A 24930-nucleotide genomic window follows, 5' to 3' on the forward strand; every position below is an offset into this window, starting at 1 on the left:
GTTAAAGGCCGGCCGGCAACGCCGTTAGGCTCTTGTCGCAGTGCAGAGAGGGCGGCCTGTCTTAAATCCCCACCCCTGGATTCGGAACACGCCCTTGTATAGAATGTTCTTTGAACTAGTATAGTACTTGCTAAGTAAATAAATATAAGTCACAGTTGAGGATTTGTATAGAGTTTAAATTAAAATAGAAACTTGAATTATTAAGCGTTTATAGAAATAATAAATTTATTTATTAATAGCTTGAAGAAATCATAATACTATATTAAAATAAATATAATATGTGCAAAGCTTTATTATGTCGAAGTCTCAATTAAGCTTCACTGCGTATATATAATAATATAAGATATATAGTTTTTATATAAAATTAGATAAATGCTATAGAATATGAAGTTGAAAATAGTTGTGGTTCCGGATGAGCCAGTGTTATGAATCTAGGGTTAGGGACTAAGTTAAGGCTTTTTCTTCTCCCTGAAGAATGTTTAGGAATATGTCACAGAATCGCAGACTTGGGAAGCCGAGGTAGAAAGATGGTCTTAATTTTGGAAAATCCATCGTTCTAGGTATTTTACTCTACCAACCCCACATGTTTTCAACAGATGTACACCAATCGCCCGACAGTTGACAGATGCCTTGGTCCGCCTCCGTCGGAGCCTTGAAGCATTTGTTCTTGTCATTCTCGTCGCCATTCTTGTCGCGGATGCACACGGTCGTGACCGGCGATGGGTTGGGCCACGACTGTCGCATGAAGCAATCCGCTTTGAGTGTGGTGTTGGTTCCTTTGTCGCGAGATTGCCATATCCAGTCGTTGCAAGAAGGGGTGGAGAATATAAATCCTGTGATGGCGTCTCCCGTGACGTTGGCCACTGGAATTTCGTCGCATGGTCCAACGGCCTGAGCCGAGACGAAGAGCGCCGCTGCAGAGATAAAAGATGAAAAGCGCATCTGACGTCATGTCAGTCATCAAGATTGTTTCTAAGACAGAGACGGCGGCTACTCACGTTGGAGAATTTGTATCGCAGTAAGGACAGTTAGAGTGTTGAGGGTTGGTGACGGATTTGAAAATGAGCGTGGAGGTTGCCTTGGAATCCGATCTCCTCCCTGATCACTTCAAGTCTAAGTATTTATGTCAGGAAAGACCGAAAGTTCATCATATAGGGAAGAATGATGATTGAGCTTTTTTTCAACCAACATCCAAAATGCCAAGAAACGTGATTTTGCACTTCTTTAATACACTCACCCGGAGTTTCCGTGCATGAGGAGCGTGATTAATATAAATGGGATATCTCTAAAACATGCTATTATAAACAGGTGCTTAAAATACGAAATATTAATGATCTACAGGAGACAACACACCGGGTCAGGGGTTCTGGGGTACTGCGCAAGGCGCCGCGGACCGCAAGGCCCGGAGGGTGCGTTGGACCTCAACAATATAAAGGTGGATTTTGCCCACGGCCGATATATTGCAATGAGATAGTTTGTACGACTATCCTCCATTCTTTACAAGTATCAATCGTGGTCCTTACCACTACACTCTTTCATTTTTTTGTTCTCACAATCATGACGAGAGAACACATTCCTTTGCCTGGCTTGCGAGTCATGGCAACCGCTTTCTTCCTAGCCCGCATGGCGGAGGCTGAGACCAACAAGAACTACTGCGCCAACCTGGACAACAAAGTCGTAGACTACAAAAACTGCGATGGCAAACAACCTCCAGAGACATTCTTCATGTTCGCCAGCGACAACCAAAATATTTCTCTTGGTTCTGCCATCGATCCCATGCAAATAGATCTCTTCGACAGCTCCCACCCCGTCGAGCGACAAAACATCCTCCTTCCACTTGAAATTGAGAGCGGTGGATTTGGAAAGCGTCAAGACTGCGGCGGTGCCGCCGACGATCCCGGTAGTAGCAATGGCGGCTAAGAAAACCACGGGTCAACTATATTGGTGGTTATGAAAGATGTTGGAGTTCGTAGAAGGCACGAATATCTAGAGAGCTGCACACAAGCACCTAGAGGAAGACAAATTCACATGCGAAGCGTGGGAACGGGGGAGAGGACTGCGGTGGAATGACCACGAAGGAAGTTGCATGATTAGTCAGTTCCCACTGGGAAAAGAGCAATAAGGTTGGACATCGATTCTCTGATTTGAAAGCATTGACGACATGGACCTTTGAAAAGTCTTCAAGTTGTGATTATTCTCATAACAAGCCTTCTAAGCGAATGAATTAAGACCAGACCAGACTCCATGTTGATTGGTTTGATGCTGCCCAGGGCCTTTGCTTTTCTCCCTGTTGCTGCAGTGTTTTTGCGATGTGTCAATTAGACAGGTTACTATCCATTTTTATATTATTGACAATGTTGTTGTGAAAGAGTATAAAGCAGCCTGTCGGATTAGAAGCCCAATTCGACCTCGAGTCAGCGCCAGCGCAGGGGCCATCTGAGGGTCTCTATATCAGCGTTTGACCGGCGATCCAACCCACGGTTGAAACCTCTCTTTTCCTCTTCACGCAGAGATCAATACAAGCTAGTTGACCCTTCGTCACCACGGTTCGATCGAACTAATCACCCTGTGATACGTAAACCAACAATAACTTTTTAATTATTTATAAGTTAAATAAATATAGACTTTAATTTATTTTACTTATTAATATAAGCCTTTATTATTAAGAAGCTAGTAGTAATATAATTACGTTTTTTTTACTGAATTAAAAATTATTAAAAAGCTTTATAATCGAACTTTTAATGGTTATATAAGCGTTTATATGAGTTTAGTAAAGCACTTCTCAAGAGCTTTCTATAGGTCTTACGTCAACGGCCGGCCTATGAGAGGAGTAAATCTAGAAAGCGGGGTCGGACATGACACAAAGGGCTGCGGCCAAAAGTGAGATCTGCTTAAAATAGTAAGATAAGAGCAATTACTGCAAAAGCTGCCTCTCAAGGTATTTTGTCAACCTCCAAAGCATGCTTGGCCGCCTTTCGTTAGTTTGACCTGCTTCGCTTCAACTCAGCCAGCTAGCGCTGCTCTGAATTATTTACTTGACTTCGCGGAGCCAACCGATGTCGGGTCAGTCCGCCTATAGGCCATTGTTACCGCTGTCCTCAGATGCCCCGCCACGTCTCTCTCAGGCCGTGGTGCCCAAGCGGAAGAGGACGCAAGTCTTGTCAGCCTGCGCCAGTGTGTTTGTTCCATTCTCAAGTGACTGGCTTTCTAGCAATCTAACGAATTGTTCAGACTGCCGAAAGCGAAAAGTCAAGGTTATCCACACCTCTTTTCAACATCCTTTGCAGATTCATGGGTTTGCAGCAAAAGTCTTGGCAATGCTGACTGCAACTTCCATGCGGATAGTGCGATGGGGCCCGGCCAACCTGCCATGGCTGCGCCTCGTCCAATACACCCTGCGCTTACCCCCTTGCCGAAGGGATCAGTCAGAGGGAAGCTCAGAAACGAAAGCTCAGTAGTATTTCAGCAGCGCACGAGAAGAGCCAAAGAGTTCTAGAGCTGCTTCGAGCAAGCCACGATGACGGAGCGGATGATATTTTGAAGCAGCTGCAGGGATCTGATGATATTGAAGAGGCTATCCAGTCAATAGCCGACGCCAGCCTTCTCCTCCCAAATAACCTTGGGCGCTACAGTCAGTGTTTCGATGAGTTAACTGAGTAATGATTCAGTCACTAATTCATGTTAATGTACCTATAGGAGGCTCAGGGTCTCATGTTGACTCCAACCACAAAGGGGACTCGACAGTAGAGCCATTCGCAGCAAGGCATCTTCTTTCTGGAACCCTCTTTTGTTCGCATCAGAAGACTGATATTTTTCTCATTATAGCTCTTCCACAACAGCAAGAGATAGTCTTGTTAGCCCTTCTGATGAGATCATGCCCGTATCGTGCTGGACCAAGATCTCTCAAGACGACAAGGCCTTGACACATCTCGTCAATTCATTCTGGATTTGGGACAACACGTTGTCGCATCTCGTAGATAGAGACCTCTTGGTCTCCTCCCTGGCATTCACCGACGGCAATACTACATTCAGTGAATATGGCCAATTCTGCTCGCCATTACTTGTCAACGCCATCCTGGCTGTGTCTTCAGTACGTTAGTGACACTTCACGTTTCTCCACAATGGTGCTTCCATCAAATCGAAATAAAAACTAACGACTGAGATGAAAGCTACATGCAACAAGAAATGCCTCCGAATCGAACTCGGCAGATATTCTGACGCTTAGCCACCAGTTTGCCAATCACGCATTTGAGCTTCTAGAATCGGAGCAGAGTATGAGCTCCTTGACTCTACTACAAGCTGCTGCCATCTTATGGACCTTTGCCAGCAACAAGGGATCTCACCACGGACGAAGTCAGTGTGTGAGCTTGCAGAGCCTGCTGAAAAAGACTTGGTCTTCTGTTGATCTAGATGGTCTAGGCTCCAGGCTGATTGCATCCTCGAGGGAGAATGATGGTGTTCACGTGAAAGTGTGTCAGGCAGTTTCCCGCATGACGTGGGGATTCTACTGCTTTTTCTCGTGAGTGCTTTCTGAGTCAATTCAATTTGTTAGCAACATGTAGTCTTGCTAGGTGGCTAACATCCCCTTTTCAGCAAAGCGTCCACAATCACCTCCCCAGAGATGCTAGTCCCGAGGCCTCTCGTCAGCACCATATTTGAAAATTTGGACAGCCAAGGCTATTCCAGGGTAGATCCAGCATCACATCTTGAAAGAGCTCCTCAATCCTTGGAAATGTTCGTTGCGGAATGTGCCCTCTGTGAGATCGCTGCTCAATTCGTCATCGAATCCGCTCGTCATGAGATGGACGGTAGTCATCACACGGCGCTTTACAACAAGCTATTATGCTGGCAACTATCCTTCCCCGACCATCTTATGACGGACAACAATTTCCCTTCATCTGTTTTATTGCTTCAGTAGGTTATCGCCGTTACTGACGTCTCCTATCCCCCCCGTTCCCACCCCCTCCTCGCTCCTCCTCCCCCCTCTTCGAGACGATGAAACTTCTACCTCCGCTTGTTGATGACTTTTCTTCATAGGGCCAACTACGACTTTATCGCACTGCGTGTCCTGTCAAGTTATTTAAGACACGCGAACACCGATGTCTTGAACGGTCATAACGTCGCTTCCCTCCAAGTTGGTCATGCGAGCTCCATGATGACCAGCCTTTGGACCTACCGCGGCATATATCAGATCCGGCACGAGTACTGGGCAGCCGAGTACTGCTTCTTTGTCGTCCAAGATCTCTTGCCTCGTCTCGATTCGGACACTGCGACATTCACAGTACGCGACATTATCGGCAAAGCTTGCTGCATTATCAATGAGATGGTCATTGCCGGAGTTTCAGGCCGCGCACAATCAATGCTCACCGATATTGAGAAGCAGGCGAGAGCATCGAGGAGGACAGTCCCAGCGTACGGCAGGCAGTCGGCGAGAGGGGAAAGTAGGCCTATGATTACGATACGCGGGCTGCGGGTGTTTGATGGTGAGGAAGACCGGATGCTAGATTCTCCAGTTGGAACTTTCACGGTCAAGTTTCGAGACAAGATTCATGCCGTTGACTGATACAGTATGAGGGTGCGGAATGCTTCGATGTTCGGGACGAGGAATGGGTGTTTTCAAATTTTTAATGATGACGCCCTTGAATGGTCTAATCAGCCACTTGGCTCCATCTTACCTCTCTCTCAGTTTTATTCTGGGGTTCAATGCTACCAGATTGTTATTGGTCACTCATTGTTAATTACTTCACACCTCGATGCTGTTGAATTCTAATGTATGGCTAGTCAAGTCAGATAAGGATATAATTCTTTCCTGCGCAGTTGGTGGACGAGCCGTGACTAACTAGTTGACCGTAGCGAACAAAGTGTTCCTCTCTTCTTCTATGACAAGTAATATCGCCCAAAATGATTTGGTCCTCCTGAGAAAAACAAGACTGGATGGCGCACCCAATCGACCAATCTTGACTTGGATCCGTCAGCCCCTGTCGTCCGGCTGTACTCCTAGAAAGCCGATGTAGTTTCGGCTGAGGGTCAGTAATCATGGACCGATATATTCGCCCTGGATCCATATTCCTTTGACATTCTGCGTGGCGCTAATGTCCTCCAACGGGTTGCCCTCGACGAGCACGAGATCGGCCCTGAAACCAACTCGAAGAAAACCTCGATCGCCGAGGTCGAATGCCTTGGAGGCAACACAGGTTGCTGAGCGCAGAACATCCAGCGTCGGCATGCCAGCGTCAACAAGCAAGCGTAGCTCCTCGTGTAAACTCTCGCCAAAAGGCATCTGAGCCCCTGGCACCAAATTCGCCGTCGTACCCGCGCAGATGGTCACGCCGGCTTGGTGGAGCGTCCGCACGCTTTCTGTCGCGTTCGCGTAGTTGGTTCCGACTGTGGCTCCTGGGACCATATTGCCTCTCTCTAAATTCCGCGTGTCTGAGATGAAGTTGGGCGATGGTCTCTGGTCTGCAGCGACCCTGGTGGTGATTGAGGCTTCCCGTCCTGACGATGCGTGTTTTTTCATCATGGCAAGCGTTGGAATAAAAATCTTGCTCTGCGCTGCCATTTCTTGAGCGGTTGCTGCGTCTATGGGTGCGTCCAGAGGAGCATGGGCGAAGATGTCGAAACCAGCCCTCATAGCACGTTCGTAGGACGCTTTGCCCATGGTGCGGGCCACAGTTAACTTCTTGTGTATGTGAGCGATATCTACGATGGTTTTGAGGATTTCATCGGTGTGTGATTGCAGGGTGACGAGAACTTTGACAAAGTCTGCGCGGTCTGGGCCGCTCGACTTCGCTGAAACAAAGGCCACTGCATCTTCGCGTGTGCGAATCACCGCAGTAGCCGGGTCATTTTCCAGCTGTAGTTGGTGGTCCTCCGTAGTTGTAGTTGCCGCTCCTGTGCCTGAAGTGAGGACAGTCGGCAGCCCTGTCTTGCCAGCGGCATACACGCGCATTGACTGGCACTGCTCAGTACTGCTGCTGAGATCGATGACGGTGGTCACACCATGATTAGCGAAGGTGCCTAGTGCTGCGTTCACACCCTTGATATTGACATAAACGTCAATAAGCCCGGGGATCAATGTACAGCCGTGGCCGTCGATAACTTGATCCGAAGCCTCGATATCGGAAGTATCTGCCATCATGTTGTGAAGGTTGCCGGCCGACCTGGTAAAAGCTACATTCCCAGCAGCTTGAATGACGTTGCTGTCAAAAACATGCACGTCTTTGATCAGTAACTTGGTCATTGCTTCTCACGATTCGACACAGGAAAGGTGCGATGAACTGATTCCTTTGGCTGTAGTGAAAAGAGTCGATGGACACGACTCACTTCAACGTGAACGTCGCTGCAGTCTCGTGGTTGCAGAATATTACAGAGTTGAGAAGTTTCGGCAGTTGACTTATTGTAGATGGATTGGCAGCCCGGAATATAATTTGCTGTCGATAGAATTCATTGCAGATTGGAACCAGCTAATTCATTTCTCAGCCATACACTCAGGGTATCTACAGTGGCTATTTTCCCAATAGAATCATCAGGCGTTGAAAGATTGTCGATTAAGGTACTTGGGTAGGTACCACAATGACGATCTTATCAAGTCATCATGCGTAAGGAATCATTTCAAGTCATTGTGCATAAGGAGGCCGTCCAAAGCCGGACGTTCCGGCCAATCGAGAGCCTATAATTGGATGGCAGCATCTCTTCTTGCATGTATTTTCTACAAGGTGATGGAACATGGCCCAAACAAGATACTGATATCCCACCGGCTGCTGTTCGACCTGGTCCTCATCGTATGCTGTAATCTAAACAAAAGCACCAACCACAGAGCACGCCTTGCGGACGGAGGTTGAAGCACTGTAAGATGATCATCATAGAAACAAGGACATTCTACAAGTTCTTGCAGGTCTACAGAGTATGGCGTTGAACTATCTGTACGTGCGCCTGTTGTTGTGCGCCTTCGAAGATGGGTTTCGTTGAGGGACATGAGCGAGCCACTCATAACCTCCCAAGCCTCTACGTAATTACATGTAATGATCATCTCCCCCCACCACCGATGCTGGAGGAATTTCACTGTTATCCTTAAACCTAATTTCCCCAACACCCACGCTGACCGCAGAACAGGGATTGCAACCGCACACGCCTATACCCAGCGCACAACGGCGCATCTACTCACTCATCACAGTTCAGCAGACTCGTCTTTGCTTGTGGGGAAACATGGAGGAGAAAATTGCCGAGTCGATTATGCCGGAAGACGAAATGGTGAGCAGCACACTCATCTACGAACACTACGTTTCCCTATCTTCGACCATCCCCGTAGCTAAGTTTAGTCTGGGAGGTTTCAAGGTGAGTCGGTCGACTATCCGCACTGACTGCCACCAAAGACATTATGGGAGACATTATGGGACGTCCGCGCTTCTCCCACCAGCCTGGTGCCATTGCCTGGCAGGTGCAAGACCAGACGAAGAGGCAAGCATTTCTTCATAACCACCCTGATTCCGAGGGCCATTTGGACTGGACAAGATGATACAATAGCGTCCTTTTCCACAGCCATTCACCGGCCAGCCGCCCCGAGCCCTTGACTGTCCAACCCCATACAGAATGAAGCTAGCCACCTAGCAACCCCTCCTTGTACGGAACACGTCACGAGAGCCGCTTTTCCGCGACTACAGGATCCCAGCCTTCATGATTTCTCCATATACCTTCCGGGGACCAATACACCGACGCCAAAGTCCATACCAGCCCCGACAGCGACACGATCACGGGTCAAAGCAGGTTTCAACCACAACAGTTGGTGCCGCCGCCAGAGGAACGCCATTGCTAGGCCCCCGACTGTAGCTGTCATAAACGGAAACTCGATGTCGTGGACCTATTGACGCGAAAGATCCAGATCGAGAGCCTCATCACAAGCAGCCCAAGGCAGAGTACACCGCCGTCCTGGTCGAGGTCGGTCGACACCAGGACTGAGCATATGCACCACGTAGAGTGCGGGAACCCGGCCATTGATATCTGCCTTACCTCCCAACCTTCGACCTCGGCAAAAGGAGCGGCGTCCCAACTAGGACAACGAAAACCGGTGGCCCCGTGGCATGAATTGAAGTTGAGACGACGGGCAGCGGGACAAAGGAGAAAAGGGTCATGGCAATCACCTCAGCAGTGTGGCTTGGAATTGCGCGCCGACCGGATTTGGTTCTTGACGGCTTTAAAGGCGTCCAACACACCAACCCACGTAAGTGACGAACAGAACCAGAGATAATTTGGCCTACTCGGGTTTTATGACTGGCATGGCCCGAGAACGATCAAGTCTCTTCAATGACTGGAGCCAGCATGGCGTTTTCCGCCTTGTCGAACGCAACATGACTACAAACCACTAACTCTCGCTCGTTCGGAGTAGCCATCACTTTGGCTTGACTACCGCCTGAGGCTTGTTCAAACTCAGGGGTGGAATCGGGAGATGTTTGCAGGGAAATTGCGTTCGTCGCAACTTGGTGACATGGCTCGAAATTGTTGTTGGCTGGGTGAGGCAGATGCTTCTCGTATTCAAGGTAGGTCGCACTAGCTGGCGATTAGACACAGTCGACATGTGCCGGTGAGTATAATATTCAGTCATGCCCCGTTCCCACGTCTAGCCCTTCTGGCAACCCTCGACCGCTGCCGCTGCCCCGAGAGTTTTCAGGGGTCTGGAGCCGACGAAAGCTCTGCGCCTCTTCATCATCTACGGTGGTAAGGTCCCGAAACAGGCTAATGTCATCGAATCGTTCTGCGAGAACCTCCACCCTCGCCGCCTCGGGGTTCGACATGGCCAAGTCAAGATCAACCATGAACGTGGCGCGAATTTCGTCGTCCTTGACAAGCCTGCCGCCGGCTTCCATCATCTGCGCTTGTAGAGCATCAGCCTCGTTGTGTGATATGCATGCCCCACGGAGCGCCATGGCCAGCAACCCCCGAGATATCGACTCCGCAACACGATATGATTTCCGGAGACCTTCATACGCGTTAATACATGCCAAGAAATAGAAACGCCATTCGGGGTCTTGTGTGTCGTGGAGCACGGCGTTTGCCACGTAAATTAGGGCTGTCTGCCACAGCATGGTGTAGGCGGAGGATTCGTGATTGGAGCGATATGTGACTACCAACTGCTTCAGCTGCTGTACGGACGCGCGAAAGGCAGCATCTGGGGATATGTGATGGTCGGAAAAGGATATTACACGGGAACGATCTGGTTGGGGTCCGTGTACAAAGGGTCGAAATATGTCGAGAAGAGCGGCGTGAAACCAAATGCTGGGAATGGTTAGCACGAGCAGGTCGAACTTTAGACAGATCTGCGGCTTACTGGAGAATGACTACATGGTGGGGACTGTTATCTCGTAGGATGGTGTCTTCCGGTAGAGTCTGGGTCCAATTGAGCAGTTCGCGATATTTGAGTTCTGCAAAGTCCAGAGATACATGTTCTTGCAGCGGCCTTTCTCGATTCTTGTAGTACGAGAGACTCACGCCATGCATGGTTTGCCAGAACTGGCAAAGTGCAGAAAACGTGTGGCCCATGAACCAAGGCAAACCTGGGGTTGTCATATGAGTGTGATCATGAGCCACGCCTTTGCCTGCAGCATCGATGTTTGAACCGTGTGGTATCGGGAGTACGGGGGGATGTTCGGGGTATTCAAGGCCTGGTTGTTGGTAAAACATTGTGGTCAAGCTACGCGAGAGAGTCAGCGGGTGATTACGATTGCGACGATCTTTGCAAACGTACACGGCCCAGTTGAACAAGCCCCAGGCCGTGAATGCCATTCGTTTCTGCACGTCGGGTGAAAGATTTGCCAGGTTTCTCCTCGCCAGCGAGGGGTCAACACCGAGGAGGGACAACCTTTTCCCCATTCCTATGGCAGCCGAGAGAAATTTCAAAACATAGTGATCTTTTCCATGACCGAGGTAAGCCAGGCTCAATAACTGGGCGCTGGCAGCATTGAGGATTGTGTCATTTCGTTGCTCATCCAGCCAAAGCTCCTCAGCCTCCTTGCAAAACGAGTCGGTATAGCGACGGGCCTTTTCGTCAATTGCAGCGTAAATTTGCTAGCATGACAGTGCTACGTCAGAGATTTTCTTTCGTCCCCTTCTCCCAAGGCACGGGGGGTTTCCGGCCACTTACACATCCCCAGTACAGCACCGTACTGACAAGTAGCCGAGAGCAATTGGTCGTCTGATGGTTGACAAGATCGGAAACGAACAGGTCTGGATCAAAGATACCAAGGAGAGGATGATCAGTGGTTAGGTAAACGGAGACGATGCGGGCTGCGAGATCATTGGCGATTGATACCGCGGTCCAGAAGGAGATGTCGAGGTGGTGCAGTCGATTGTCACATATGCTTGGTCTCGTATTTCCCGTCCGATCCGGCGGCGCCGCCTCGTGAAACGGCTGAGTCCACGTCTGAGGCGTGTCATCAGACATCATAGACGGAATACCATCGTCGGGCGGCATGATTCCGTCGTCGCTGGCCCTAAGACATTTAGTCTGCGTCAGCAGGTTATCGATAACGAACTGGATGAACGACGGATCGATCGCGACACCACGGGCTTACCGGCATAGCGTATTGGGGCTCAATAGTCCATCGCGTTCGAGTGCCGTGGCAGGAATGGCGCGAGGGCTAGGGTAGGCAATGGGGAAGTTGGCCATCAGTTCCGACGTCAAAGAGGATCTCGTCGACGGGTTGGCGTTGTCATCGACAACATCTGGGATGTCGGATGCTCCATTGTCCCCAGCTCTGGCGAAAGAGAGCACGGCAGCAAGGTCTCCTTCGGCTCTCCACAGGCGTAGAATCTGAACGGCATGTTCCTCCGTTACAGACTTGAGGATGTCGAGGAGTTCCTGAGCTTCATTGGACGTGTTGGAGGACCGAAGAGCTCCTCGATTCTGGACGTAGGTGCACTCGGATGATCGTTTCTGACAGGAACCGCAAGTTGGGCGTAGTCCGTCGCACTACAACGGGCACGACACGGTCCGTCAGTGGGGGTTCATGAGCGCATCCGGGATCCACCGAGACCAAAACCGCCGGTGGGAAGGCTACCGTAATAGCCCGGCGCCAAGACTCACACGAGTTTTCCTCCTTCGGCAAGGATTGCAAGCAATGTCGCCCTGTCTGCGTTTCCTCTTTGACATGTCTGTTTGCGACGGCGCAAACGGGGAGGGTTGTGAACTGTCCGCGGCGGGCAACAGGGGGGCCAACTCCCTGGACATTGCTTTGTACCTCCGTAGTAGGTAGGGTAGGGTAGGTGCGGATAGGCGTCGAGAAGATGGAGGGCAAGAGCGTAGCAGTCCTGGATGCGTACGGATAGCCGATGAAGCGATGACCAGATATCAAACCTAAAGGTATATCCTAGGACCCTGCAGAGTAGGTAGGCCGGAAGAATGTGAAAGGTGAGATGGATATGGTACCATGATGGACACTATCGCATATAACCATTCAGGCTCCAACAGGAAAACTCCCAATCGTTTGCTAATTGATCAGTTCTTTCGCAAGTTGGGATCAAGGCCCCGCCATCGATTCGGCATCCGTCGCGGTCTGGTCTTGCTCTTACAGTCGCAACACGATACGAATCCTCGTATCTCTGACAAATTCCACCCAGCGCAACAAGACACAGCACAGCACAGCAGGTGCGACGCTCCATTTCCAGCCAGGGATTGGGGCTTGCCACTTGTTCCTCGACCCATCATTCCTTCCCTTGCAATGTAAGTCGGCATACCCACAATTCGCCTCCCCCCAGCTTTTCCCCGCCCGTCCACACCAATACTATCCGTACCATAAGGTACTACGAATCCTACCTTCCACTACCATAGTATACATAGTAGGGTTATTAAACCAGCCCTAGCCCACAAGGCGGAGAACCCAATGAGTGCCAGTCCACACAGTGACCAGGGTAAGGCAGCGTAGACGCCTACCTAAAGTACCTTACCTCATATGGCTACCAAACAAGTCACTGGGCAGAAACCAAAAAGCAAAACACACGTTAAAGCGAAGCTAACACCCCGCACCACGCATACGCACCCAGAGTAGCGAGTCATGGAGCTCTTGCAGAGGCAGCTGCCGAGATGAGATAGACATTAGAAAGACTGCTGGGTCATTAGATGATGTGGAAATTGTTCGTTTCCTCGCATGTGACTAATCGGCTATGACCATATGTAGATGTGCATTGCGCGGGGCTGAATGCTGGTTATTAGTGGTACACTTGTCACCAAGGGCGCCGGAGTCGAAGTCCGGTATGTTCACAATGCCTGATTGGATGGAGGTAGGTACCTATCGTCGCTTGTGTCACAGTGGCGAACCCTGACTGAGCTGGACGAGACTCTACAGATGACAGCATGGTTGTGGCGCATGGCGCCACAGTCCACTACGCCACTGTTTCAGGAGGTGGGGCCTATAGTTAACTGGCTTATTAGCTTTTAACAACGAAAGATGAGAAAAGATTTAGCTTTGACATAATATAAAGCTTACTTTCAAAAATTTATAATTCAATATAAACTTTAATCATAACTTTATATATTTTATTAATTATTAATTATAAAAATAATTAATTTATTTTTTATTTAGTATAAAAAAAGATTAAGTTATGTCTTATAATTTCCTTTTATTAAATATAATATAAAATGATTTTTCAGAAGCGTTTATTATTAAAAATTTTAAAAACTTAGCATATAAAAAATGTTATTTTTTATTGATAATAAATTTTGTAATTAATAATAAATTTTGTAATTAAAATAAGTTTTAAATTAATAATAAATGCTATATATTTAAAAATTTTAATTTAATGTATATATGTTTAAGGCGTTTAAGAAATGTTATTACTTTTGTGATAATTCTCTATTTTAATAAACATAGAAATAAAAGAAGCTTTTGTCGTTGATTCGTGAGGTCTAAATAGGGTTTTGTTGAGGCTCGGTCAACATCATCCGTACAACACGGACAGGAGGCTTAAGTACTTAGGCAGCAATGGTTCCTTCGGCCAGTGAGACGATTCGTGTTGCCTTTCCAGTCAAATTAATCTAAAAGGATCTCCCAGGTCTCACAATACACATTAAGACATGCAACAACTTGAAATGATTGACGTTTAATGAGAAGAATAGAGATGCCATCTTTGATCCCCAATATGCTTTTTTCGGAAGCAAACCAAAAAGCTGTTATTGTGCAAAACAGCTTGGCGCCAAATTTTGTTATCCAATTACACGATTTTGCCATCCTGAGAATGAGCAGTTGTTGAAACCCGGAGGTCGTCAGCTATAGTGTTCCGCCATCGGCCAGGGTCGAGCATTAGCCTGACATATTGTGGTCTGGTGAACAACTAGCTGTGCTTTTGCTGCCTATCACCGACACCGAGTATTCTCCGCGACTCCTCAACTGCTTCTCTGTGCTATCAGATGGATGAGATAACTGCGGGATGGCTTTATCGGCATTCATACACAATTTGCCGCACCGCAATCGGCAATAAGATGATATCTTCGGGTTCTTCTTTTCCGGACAAGAGATAACGAGAACCGGGTCCAACCAAGACCCCAGTCACCTTCCTGCAAAGGCAAGGTTCCTGATGCACTGCAACATCTGATTCGTTCAAACCGTAACGGTCTCGATGATCGCCACAGACTTATCGATGAGTTCTCCGATATGCTTAACATCTCTCTGCGATCCTGACACCCGCCATAGTAAAGGTGCGTCATAGACAGTCGTGATATCAGTAGAGGGGTTCCGAGTGGCATTCAGTCACATATAAAGATGGCAAAGGCACTCGTCCCATACTCTAGTCTTCTCAGCCGTTGATGAAAACCAGCACGGTCATCATCATGAGCTCTGACGAGAAGATCGATGTCGAAAAGGCCCCAAACTTGGGTGGTGGCCAATCCGAGGTGCTAGTCGGAGAGGTCAAGGATATCAAAAACGCTGATGCTGCCCTCGAATTCCTGCGAAACGGCGGAGATGTTACCCCCATATCGGCCGAGGATGAGCGCATCCTAAAGCGCAAGATTGATTGGAGAATCGTTCCTCTCATGTTTTCATGTTATATCCTCCAATATCTTGACAAGACTTTGATCAACTATGCGAACGTCATGGGTTTACAGAACGACACGAGCATCACTGGCAACCAGTACTCGCAACTGGCCATGATATTCTACGTGAGCTATCTAGCCTTCGAGTTTCCTCATGCCTGGGGCATGCAGAGGTTTCCGACAGCGAAATATATCGGGATCATGGTCTGCTTGTGGGGTTCCGTTCTGGCGACTACGTCAGCCTGCCACAATTGGGCTGGATTAGTTGTGACGAGAGTCTTTTTAGGTGTTTTTGAGAGCGCTGTCGCCCCTTCACTAATAGTCATTACGACCATGGCAAGTGAACCGTCTGCTTTATGATGATTATTCCCCCTAACAACGTCTTCATAGTGGTATAAACGTCAAGAGCAACCCCCTCGGATGGGTATCTGGTATCTAGGCACTGGTGGAGGTACCATTGTTGGCTCCCTCATTTCTTTCGGCTTCCAGCACTACCACAGCTCCGGTTTCACTTCATGGCAGATCATGTTCCTCATCTGCGGCTTGATTACCATCGCCATCGGCATTACAGTCATCCTCGTTCTGCCGGACAATCCAATGAGCGCAAGCTTCCTCTCCCGTGAAGAAAAGATTTGGGCTGTCGAAAGGTTGAGAAGCAATCAGACTGGTGTTGAAAACAAGAGCTTCAAGCGCGAGCAGGCAATCGAATGCTTCACAGACCCGCAGACATACCTCATTGCCCTCATCACCATCGCTTCAAATGTGCCCAACGGGGCTGTATCCTCGTTCCAAGCCACCATCATCAAGGGCTTCGGCTACACATCCAAAGAGACTGCGCTGCTCTCCATTCCAGCTGGCGCAGTGAGCATTGTCTCCATCTTGGCGGCAACCAATGTGGCAGGGCGATTTAACCAGAGAGCAATCAACATCATTTGCCTTCTGATTCCCGGGGTTATTGGCGCTGCCCTGATGGCTTTCCTCCCCGAGGACAACAAAGCTGGCAAGCTGATCGGCAACTATATGACGAACTGTATTGGAGCAACGTTGCCCCTGCTATATTCTCTGGTTGGCGCTAACTACGCTGGGCATACCAAAAAAGTACGTGGGCACTCTTTGACACTCTTTCTATCGTGAGACTGATACGTATGCTATTACTCAGGTCACCATGAATGCAACTCTCCTCATCTGCTTTTGTGTCGGTAACATCATTGGACCTTTAACATTCACAGCAGAATCTGCGCCCGGATACCTTCCCGCCAAGACAGCAATCATTGTTACCTGCGGATTGGCGATGGTGTTTACGCTAATGCTGAGGTACTATTATGTTTGGGAAAACCAGCGGCGGGAAGGACTTGTACAAACTGGGGAGCTCGGCCACTTGAAGGACATCGAATTCAGCGATGTGACTGACCGTAAGAACAAAGAATTCAGATACACCCTTTGAGACGGTCATTATGTTGTGTATTTGAGTTGGTCAATGTCATGGAGCTTTGTGGGCATGATTGGAGATTGATTTATACACTATTCTTTAGAGAACCACACTTTACGTGTTGCTCTTAAAGGTTTCCTCGATATGCGACTTTAGAATCCCATCTGTAGCATTCTGCTGATTGAACCCGTCGCGCAAATGGTTGATAAGAGCACGTGCCGCTTTGGTCCAGGATATAAGTCAAAGCTGGATATGGAACATCGTAGGCTTCAGGATCAAATTGGCAGCCTCTTTTTGAGCAAACATCCGCAAAGCCTTTTGGACGGCTTTGGGGTCCTCCTTCACTCCTATGAGCTCGGTAGAGAAGGCGCTTGGTTTTCGGGAAATATTTGCGTGGCCTTGGGGTCGTATTTTTCGGGATCATTGTTCATATACACATCGTTGACGTCTTTCTCATGGTCGTGGAGTGTCCCCAAGACTTTTTATAAAGTCTGAAGGGCCCAAGTACACACTCTGGTGCAATGAGTGAAGCCAAGAGAGAAACAAGTGACTGTCCCATAGAAACGACTGTATCCCCTGGTATTGCCGTCCTGGTTGACAAGAGGCTTCAATGGCTCTTATAAGTTGGCCGACAAGAATTTTTTGGGTGGCGGGGACTTTAATCGCAGCATTATTCACTTGGATGGTGCTTCAAGTTTGTAAAGAAATTTTGAGAATAATGCCATTTCAATTACACTGACATTCCTCGTAGGTACTTGTAGACTTGATTTGGTTGATAACTCAAGAACTGGGTAGATATATGCTCACCTCCAGGTTCAGGGGATAGACTAGGAGTATAGACTGGTATTGCGTAATGTACTGTGTGACAGATTGCTATGAAGGAGTGTGTGTCTGGGAAGCAAGACCATGAGGCAGAGATATATGTGCACCTCCAGATCGACTCAAGATCCCGATGCTGGCTGGGGCACAAGAACCCCAGTCGAAGTCTTCATACCAAGATTTTCGAAAAGAATTAGTGGTGAGCTTTCTGAGTATTCAATGTTTACATGGTCCGGCCGGGGCCCGGACTTGTGGCTTCGCCCTTTCCCGCCTTGAAGTACCTCATATATCCGCCTTACGGAGCGAGCCTATTTGGCGGACTTTCGGTGATCAGACGGTCTCGTACGGCACTATGCCGGGCAGCGCCACTTGCTGTAATATTTGGCATATTCGTGCTTTTCAGCAGTCCATATAACCTCGCTGTGGAGGCCTATTTGGTGGAAGAAGATCATTTTACTAAGATTTCAGCTGTTCACGGCATTTGACCCAGATCTAGCGGCCTTCTACTGAGACCATGCAGTGCTCTGGATTGCAGGTTGAGCCTTGACGTCCATATTGAAAAGACTGAAGCATGATGGTTCGTGGAGGCCCAGCATTTTCAAGATTGATGGATTGTACGCAATTTAATATTCTCATGGATTCATCGGTTGTTGCATTGTGGTAAGACATTCTTCTTCATCTGCACAACTCTCCTTGCACAGGAGATTCCGGCTTCCTTTCAAAATCGGCAGACCAGTCGCCTCTCCATGTTCTCCAATCCTGGACAATGTGCCTGTTCAGGGACATGAGGGTGTCCCCATGATGCATGAAGGCGTCATGCTCCCCTGCTAATAGGGCCGCTTGTGGCCGCGTAATAAAGGCCCATGTTCCGAGCTGCATGAATCCAAGGATCCTGAAGATTTGGGTATTATGTGAAGACCTTACACGCTTGTGTGTAGCAAGGTTTTGAGATGCATACTTTACCAAGCTTGATCTCATGGCATTGATAGCTATGATTCTTTCAAGGAAACCTCAATAACATCATCCTGCGCAACGAACGACTCTAACAAACTGATCTGGTGCACCGAAAACGGCGCTATTTTATACAGCTGTTTCCCGCTCACCGGCATCTCCTGATGTGCATCTCCACTTGCCGTTGGTTGCGGGGATGCTGAAGAGAATGGGCCGCATCAACCAACACGTTGGGGCACTGCATTACAGGGCTCCAATGATCTTCCAACTGCATTAGACAATTTTTACTAATACGACAAGAACCGGCCCAATCATACTCCGGCTGGACCAATTCCGCAGGGCCCTTGAGGTTGGAAAGGTCTCATCTCCGGTGGACCATGGGTGCACATGGGAATGGCCAACTGGAAAACTGACCTCGTCATGAACGTACGACTAAAGTTCATCAACCAACAATTAGGAGCTGGCCAAGGAATATTCCCTAGTCTGGCCCCTTTTTATTTTTCGCAGCTGTGGACTCTTCTTGGCACCTTTGGGCTCGGTGACTATCCCCCTTTTCGTCATCAACTACTTGACGGGGTTGCTGTTTATCCTCTCTGTTGTATCTGTATTCTGTGTGGAGAGGAAGTCTGGATCAGAATCTCAAAGTTTACAGCATCGAAGTGGCCTCATTAATTCCGTTTCTTCCAAGATATCCAGCCTCCAATCGCTCGTCCCTGCGTCCAATTGGGTGTTTTCATCAATGTTGGTTGTAACTGTCCTCTGTTGCTCCGGATATTTGGATCTGCACGAAGAAACGACGGTGGATGAGGACCCTTCCTCGCTCTGGCGGGTCACAACTTTCGTCGGATCTGGTCCCAACGATGCACATGTACCATGGTCCAGTCAAGCCGGACTGACTCTAGACCCTTGCATTAAAGTTGGCTTTCTGTAGATCGATGCCTTCTCGTGCTTTGGGAGAAAAATGTATCAAAACTCAATGCCCTTTGGTTTTTCGTTTTCTCTTGACGATGGGGAAAGGTCGCACTGAATTCCGGTAGCTTGTCCGCCTTTTTTTGCTTTTGTGGCATTTCTGAAAATCCGTATTCTCGTCAATGCCTTACTCTCCTCGAAATCGGAATAATTGAATGCTTTATCCTCGTATCTCACGTTTCTTTGGTCTTGCAGCATGGCTGACCGTCAAGAATGGCACGCTGTACGGCCTGAAGGTCTTGCCGCACGGATATTGAGCGTCACTATTGGCTTCACCATCGTCTGCCTCCTGGTGGTGGGTTTAAGGGTCTGGCTACGATTGAAGCTATCGACATTCGGTGTCGAAGATTATCTCATGTGCGCGGGAGTAGTAGGTTCTATCCCCCATGGCCATACTCCAAGAGTATCTGTTTTCGCTAACTGCAAAGACTCTCAATATGGCGCACAATGCTGTTGTAATGTATGGGACGTTCACCGGCATTGGCTCGCCAGACTCCAAGCTTGATTCGACTCTCATGATTGAAGGCGCAAAGGCGAGTTGCCTTGATCAAGAAATTTCTGTGACCTGCTAACTTGGTATACGCAGGCCATCGTCTTGTGGCAAATATTTTATGTCAGTGGCTCTCTTCTCATCAAGACCAGCATCTGTGCAACACTTATCCGCATTGCAACTCGACGCCGATTCATCTATACCTTGTACGGATTGGTAGCAATGTCGGCAGTCTCAACTTTAATTGCCATCTTAGCAGTACTTGTTAGATGCAAACCAGTGGCCTCGTCTTGGGATCCTTCTCTCGGCTCTTGTCTCGATCAAACAATCATCATCACCCTTACATACGTCGTTTCCGTTATCAACATCATCAACGACTTTGCTGTAGCGATCATCCCAGTCTTCATGCTGTGGAACATACAGATGCGGAGGCCACTGAAGATTTTGACTATTTTCATTTTGGGGTTAGGAATTCTGTAAGACGCCCTCCTATATCTACTCCTTTTTCGCAGTTCCCTTACTTTGGTCAGCGCATCAACCGCAACGATCATCCGCATGCCTTATTCGTCTGCATATAGCAATCCCGTCAATCTGCTCCGTAAGCCATTCACCGTTCTCGCTTTCCATACTCATCAAATTGACAATTGAATGTGAAGAGAACGTTGGGAACATCATTCTTTGGACTGTTGTTGAGTGCGGTATGGGGATAATTGCTGGATCTCTTCCCATGCTCCGCCAACTTTTCAAGGGGCTTGCAAAAGAACTGAGCAATCAAGATGACACATACGCCCTCCGAGCGCGCTCAGGAACGATGGCTCTGGGACATGGCCGAAACCGGAGTGATCGAGAGAGCCCTCTTGACACGGAAACCGACAGCACTCGTGGGATCATTAAAACGACCAGAATCGATGTCACAGCACAGTCTACCCACAGTTCGACGAGGGTCAAAGACGACTCCTTGCGCACGAGAGAGGGGACGGCTTGACAAGGCCCCCTGAAAGATCATAGAATGACCCTGGGCGTGTGTTGACAAGGTTTGTTGGCTGTGTTGTGGGTGCACTAGTAGACCTTGCTGGTAGATGGCACACGTAAACATAAGGAATCTTTCTACCAGTCGGACAACTTCCCCGACTGTCAGTGATTAATCCAAGCCCATGGAACCGATTCATAATGAATACAATGTTTTGATGGTCTTGATGACATGATCCGCAGTCTTCAGCCCCTAGTTACAACGCCAAGAAGAGTGCAGACCTGCCGTTAGCTTCCGATTATGATCACCGGACATGAACCAACGGCCACAGTCCACCATTAGCGTTCAACGCGACATGCAGATGTGGAGCATGAAGATCCCTCTCACCATGGACCCTGGCTCAAGCTCTACATTGAGGTCCACCCGCGGCGCGAGACAACCAGAGGCAGGGTTGGAAGTTGAAGCGGAGGGCATATGGAACGACCCCTAAGCTGATAAACAGAAGCTCAGCCCCAAATCGCATGGTACAGTTCTCCCCGTCTTTTTCTATTCACATTGTATCATCAGACACACACTTCCGCGAACATGTCAGCTTACGAAGTCAAGGGCAAGTTTGCCGTCGTCACGGGCGCTGGTTCCGGTAAGTCGACACTGTGACCCAAGCACAAGGTTATGAAAGTGCCAAGGAAACAAGCTTACGTCTGTCGGACCAGGCATCAATCATGCTTTTGTTGAAATTCTGTTACAAGCGGGATGCTCAGTCATAATTGCCGACCTTGAGTTGACGCCAGAAGCTGAAGCGACTATTGCCAAGTATTCCAGGGACGCTGTTGACTCCCACGGCTCCTACGCCATCTTCCACAAGACAGACGTGTCCGATTGGAACCAGATCAGCTCGCTGTGGGCCACCGCACTCAAGACCTTTCCTCAGATTGACATTGTCTGCAATGGTGCCGGTGTCTATGAGCCTCCGTCAAGCTGTTTCTGGAACGCTCCTGGGGTTTCCCCGCTTGCCCAAGATCCCGCCGATGCCAAAATCGGCCAATACAAGACTTTTGCGATCAACACCATTGCGCCGATTCGGTTGGCTCAGATTGCCATCGACTATTGGCTTCAAAATCGAAGCATTCAAGGCAATCTCCTGTGGATAGCAAGCTTGGGCGGATACGTCCATTCAATGCACACGCCCATGTACTTCGCCAGCAAAGCCGCAATCGTTAGCATGGTCAAGAGTCTAGGTGGCCTCAGAAAGGAGCTGGGAATTCAGAATGCTGCGGTCTGCCCCGGAGCAGTCTATGTGAGTAACCAACCAGACCCTGCACTCCATCATACCGATCTCCAGCCATGGTCTTTCTCTCCCACTGAATCAAAAACTGACTGTTTGCAGACTCCCATCTTTCATCCCGAGTATTGTCGTGACAGGGTGCGGCCCGACGACCTGACACTCACCCCACAACAGTGTGCCGCTGTTTTGATGCGTGTGCTTTGCGAGCCTGAGTTTGGCGATGGAAATGTCGTGGAGACAATGTTGATTGGAAGCAAAGATGACAACTCTGTCAGCGTACGAGAGGTTCCACTGCATCTGCTTTACCCAACAGCCGGACCGGTGGGACAGGACAACCACTTATTGGAAGAGGAGATTAAGATGATCAAGCACCTCAAAGAAAATGGAATGAGGGCCTGAGATGTCGACGGCTTCAGGAATGTAGTTGATGAGTACGTGTAAGAACTGATTCAGATCGCACCGGAGACAGTCAGGGCAAGAACTCTAGGCTGTCAAGGCCACATGCGGCCAGCAGGAACCTTCTTCAGATGACAGATTTCAGGATATTCACCAAGCCTAATTGAACCTCGGAGAGTGGTTCTTGGTCTAGAAGAAGTTCCCTTCACGGTTTCTCCTTTCTCCCATGTTGCATACAGACTTACATGTAGTACTCATGATCGCACATACCAATCATGATGATATCCGTCTTGAGACAAGCTTCTTTGTTAGTCCCAATTTTCATTTGCGGGTCGTTCTGGGCCTGGACCATTCGAAAAGCCGCACTCAACCCCAGCTCCACTGCACCGAGACTTTCGAAGCTCAGTCGCACAGATAATTCTGCCTTCTGAGACACTCCACAACCAACAAAGACATCTCGGAATTATGGATGCCTCCCCCCGCTGCAGAACCGCATCCACAACAGCTTCAATGGGTTCCGATCCATCATCTGGGAGGGTGGCCGAGTTGGTTATGGCGCCAGGTTAAGGTCAGCTTAACATCTGTTTCCTGGTGGGGCAACCCGCGCGAGTTCGAGTCTCGTCCCTCTCATTGCTTTCTTTTGCCTCGTTCGGCATACGTACTTTTATGCTTTCAAACTTCGATATGCTTGCTTCCTTGAAGTATGGAATATTCATGGAGATGTTGTTTTTTGCAGAAATTATCTATTTTCAACTTCAATTATGCATCACAAGGATTAAATGCTTAGCGGTGACAGCATCATGTATGCCCACAGTTATGATGTTGTGGTTCTTCAACTTGTTGCCTCCTTATTAAACACTAATCGTGAGGGAAGCTCTATCTGCTCGAGACATTTCACCTATGAGGAGTTAAGCGGTATGATCATCCGATATGGTAGTATCAGTACAGAAATCCAGAAGTCTAGTGCGATGCATCGCGTTAGTTGACTGTGTTAATCATGAATCCTTCTTCAGCCTACATGCACCTACCGGAAACAGGCTTTGTTGCATTTCTCGGAGTAGTCCTGTATGGAGAGCTCCGAAGAATCCCTGCAGTGCCAGTTGGTATTTGTATCTGATTTGATTTGATCTTTCGGCGTAGCTTGGACCCAAGTTCGCGATATGTCTCAGCCCAAGCTCGTTGGACTCACAAAGTCAAAAGCTACAAACGTGCCGCATCAATATCATGAACTGCAAAGGGGATGAGCCCATGACCCTCTCGGGCGGAACCTATCTACTCAAGGGTACCTTAATCACCGTAGCCACACACACTGCCCGCGGCTCAGCCCTCTGGCGACCCGAGCTAGAGAAATTCGACAGCCACAGGTTCTTCCATATGCGGAAGAACCTGTATGCGGGAAGACGTAGGGCAGGAGAACCGATGGCAGTTCGTCTCCACAAGATCCAAGTGTTCCCGCCGTTGGCCACGGAACGCAAGCATGCCCGGTATGTTTCTTTGTCAACAAGGAAATGAAAATCGTATTGGCCCGGCTGATTATGAACTACGACTGGAGGATTGTAGAAGAGAAGCCGCCAACAAGCATGTCTCTCAGTTGGTTTGTGGCGGGCTTGAGGGCAGTCCTCGGGAGTAGAGCGAGGACTCCTCAGATAGAACTGTGGGATGAAAGGTATACAAGAAGCGAGGGCATCACGCGAAGCAAGTAAACAATTCAAAAACGCAGTCAACTACAAGGGTCAAAGCCGTGAGGAGAGCAAAAAGTGAATGCGTCAATCGCTGACGGGAATTGAGCCCGACGTGGCTGGGAAGAGTTAGTGACGATGTTCAATGTCCATCAGATAGATGTGCTGCAACTTACGGGTCGAACCCACAACCTTGAGATTAAGAGTCTCACGCTCTACCGATTGAGCTAGCCGGGCGGATGGAAATCCAATGGCTGGATGTGATGTCGAGAGCCAGCTAGAGTGAGTACATGATCCACTCGTGGGATGAGCCGGATGGGCTTGTTTGATTTTTTTTCAAGATCCATCTCTAGACCCGTTGTGTTTTTTGACAGGGTTATCGCGTTTCCATAAAGTAAGGTAGGTAAGGTCCCTAGGGCTTGTCTTCTATGGACTGACTCCGTTGCGGGTCCCGGATGTTCTTTGAGGGGGGCCGTACGAACTCCCGAGACCGAGGACTCCGCCATGACTCTCAATCCTTGTTCTTCGCGAGTCGGTTGCTAATTCCCAAGCCAATGTGTACGCAGTTTGGCTTGTGGACGGTCCAGCATAGCAAAACGTGACGGTTTGGCCTTCTCTTCCGTTTCAAGGCCACATGCCAGCCGGGGGGATGCGTCGCGTTGCCAATCTGTCCGAGGACCGGCTCCAGAGCTAGTCAAGCTACCTGGGCAAGGAGGGAGTTGGGTAGTTTGGAGGTTGGTTAGATTTGGCAACACTGGTTGAAAAATGTTCGATCCACGCAAGGGGCCTGGCCCCATTGACTTTGCTGCTCAGACATAGATGTGCTAGCGAAGGAATCAAAGGTGGACCGAATTAAAAAGCACCGACTCATTGGCAACGGGGAAGAAACATTGAAAACATAGGAAAATCCATTTTGTAGAGTA

At 48.7% G+C, this 24930-nt stretch overlaps 9 protein-coding genes across 9 annotated transcripts; 6 read left to right on the forward strand and 3 right to left on the reverse strand.

The window, feature by feature from the left end:
- Window positions 1-570: 570 nt before the first annotated feature.
- On the reverse strand, window positions 571-942 carry CORC01_06427 (uncharacterized protein; the record flags this gene model as incomplete). The annotated part of the gene is made up of 1 exon (XM_022618068.1): window positions 571-942. The coding sequence occupies one exon, from the start codon at window positions 940-942 to the stop codon at window positions 571-573; it is 372 nt and encodes a 123-aa protein (XP_022475380.1).
- Window positions 943-1557: 615 nt separating this feature from the next.
- Window positions 1558-1920, forward strand: CORC01_06428 (uncharacterized protein; the record flags this gene model as incomplete). The annotated part of the gene is made up of 1 exon (XM_022618069.1): window positions 1558-1920. The coding sequence occupies one exon, from the start codon at window positions 1558-1560 to the stop codon at window positions 1918-1920; it is 363 nt and encodes a 120-aa protein (XP_022475381.1).
- A 1136-nt stretch (window positions 1921-3056) lies between these two features.
- Window positions 3057-5563, forward strand: CORC01_06429 (uncharacterized protein; the record flags this gene model as incomplete). The annotated part of the gene is made up of 6 exons (XM_022618070.1): window positions 3057-3254; window positions 3346-3656; window positions 3826-4090; window positions 4170-4519; window positions 4594-4914; window positions 5038-5563. 6 exons carry the CDS (start codon window positions 3057-3059, stop codon window positions 5561-5563), a joined length of 1971 nt encoding a protein of 656 aa, XP_022475382.1.
- A 471-nt stretch (window positions 5564-6034) lies between these two features.
- On the reverse strand, window positions 6035-7240 carry CORC01_06430 (amidohydrolase; the record flags this gene model as incomplete). The annotated part of the gene is made up of 1 exon (XM_022618071.1): window positions 6035-7240. The coding sequence occupies one exon, from the start codon at window positions 7238-7240 to the stop codon at window positions 6035-6037; it is 1206 nt and encodes a 401-aa protein (XP_022475383.1).
- A 2350-nt stretch (window positions 7241-9590) lies between these two features.
- CORC01_06431 (uncharacterized protein) lies at window positions 9591-12142 on the reverse strand (the record flags this gene model as incomplete). The annotated part of the gene is made up of 6 exons (XM_022618072.1): window positions 9591-10269; window positions 10322-10684; window positions 10739-11058; window positions 11135-11483; window positions 11565-11962; window positions 12077-12142. The coding sequence occupies 6 exons, from the start codon at window positions 12140-12142 to the stop codon at window positions 9591-9593; spliced, it is 2175 nt and encodes a 724-aa protein (XP_022475384.1).
- Window positions 12143-14815: 2673 nt separating this feature from the next.
- On the forward strand, window positions 14816-16463 carry CORC01_06432 (allantoin permease; the record flags this gene model as incomplete). The annotated part of the gene is made up of 3 exons (XM_022618073.1): window positions 14816-15145; window positions 15410-16117; window positions 16179-16463. The coding sequence occupies 3 exons, from the start codon at window positions 14816-14818 to the stop codon at window positions 16461-16463; spliced, it is 1323 nt and encodes a 440-aa protein (XP_022475385.1).
- Window positions 16464-19383: 2920 nt separating this feature from the next.
- Window positions 19384-20662, forward strand: CORC01_06433 (uncharacterized protein; the record flags this gene model as incomplete). Its single annotated transcript, XM_022618074.1, has 6 exons — window positions 19384-19557; window positions 19616-19720; window positions 19774-19883; window positions 19947-20021; window positions 20208-20275; window positions 20316-20662. 6 exons carry the CDS (start codon window positions 19384-19386, stop codon window positions 20660-20662), a joined length of 879 nt encoding a protein of 292 aa, XP_022475386.1.
- A 570-nt stretch (window positions 20663-21232) lies between these two features.
- Window positions 21233-22331, forward strand: CORC01_06434 (uncharacterized protein; the record flags this gene model as incomplete). The annotated part of the gene is made up of 3 exons (XM_022618075.1): window positions 21233-21287; window positions 21361-21944; window positions 22035-22331. The coding sequence occupies 3 exons, from the start codon at window positions 21233-21235 to the stop codon at window positions 22329-22331; spliced, it is 936 nt and encodes a 311-aa protein (XP_022475387.1).
- A 1221-nt stretch (window positions 22332-23552) lies between these two features.
- On the forward strand, window positions 23553-24031 carry CORC01_06435 (P450 monooxygenase; the record flags this gene model as incomplete). Its single annotated transcript, XM_022618076.1, has 2 exons — window positions 23553-23812; window positions 23881-24031. 2 exons carry the CDS (start codon window positions 23553-23555, stop codon window positions 24029-24031), a joined length of 411 nt encoding a protein of 136 aa, XP_022475388.1.
- Window positions 24032-24930: the final 899 nt, after the last annotated feature.

This window comes from Colletotrichum orchidophilum (genome assembly GCF_001831195.1).
Source record: "Colletotrichum orchidophilum strain IMI 309357 chromosome Unknown Scaffold_48.1, whole genome shotgun sequence".
Classification (NCBI taxonomy): Eukaryota; Fungi; Ascomycota; class Sordariomycetes; order Glomerellales; family Glomerellaceae; genus Colletotrichum; species Colletotrichum orchidophilum.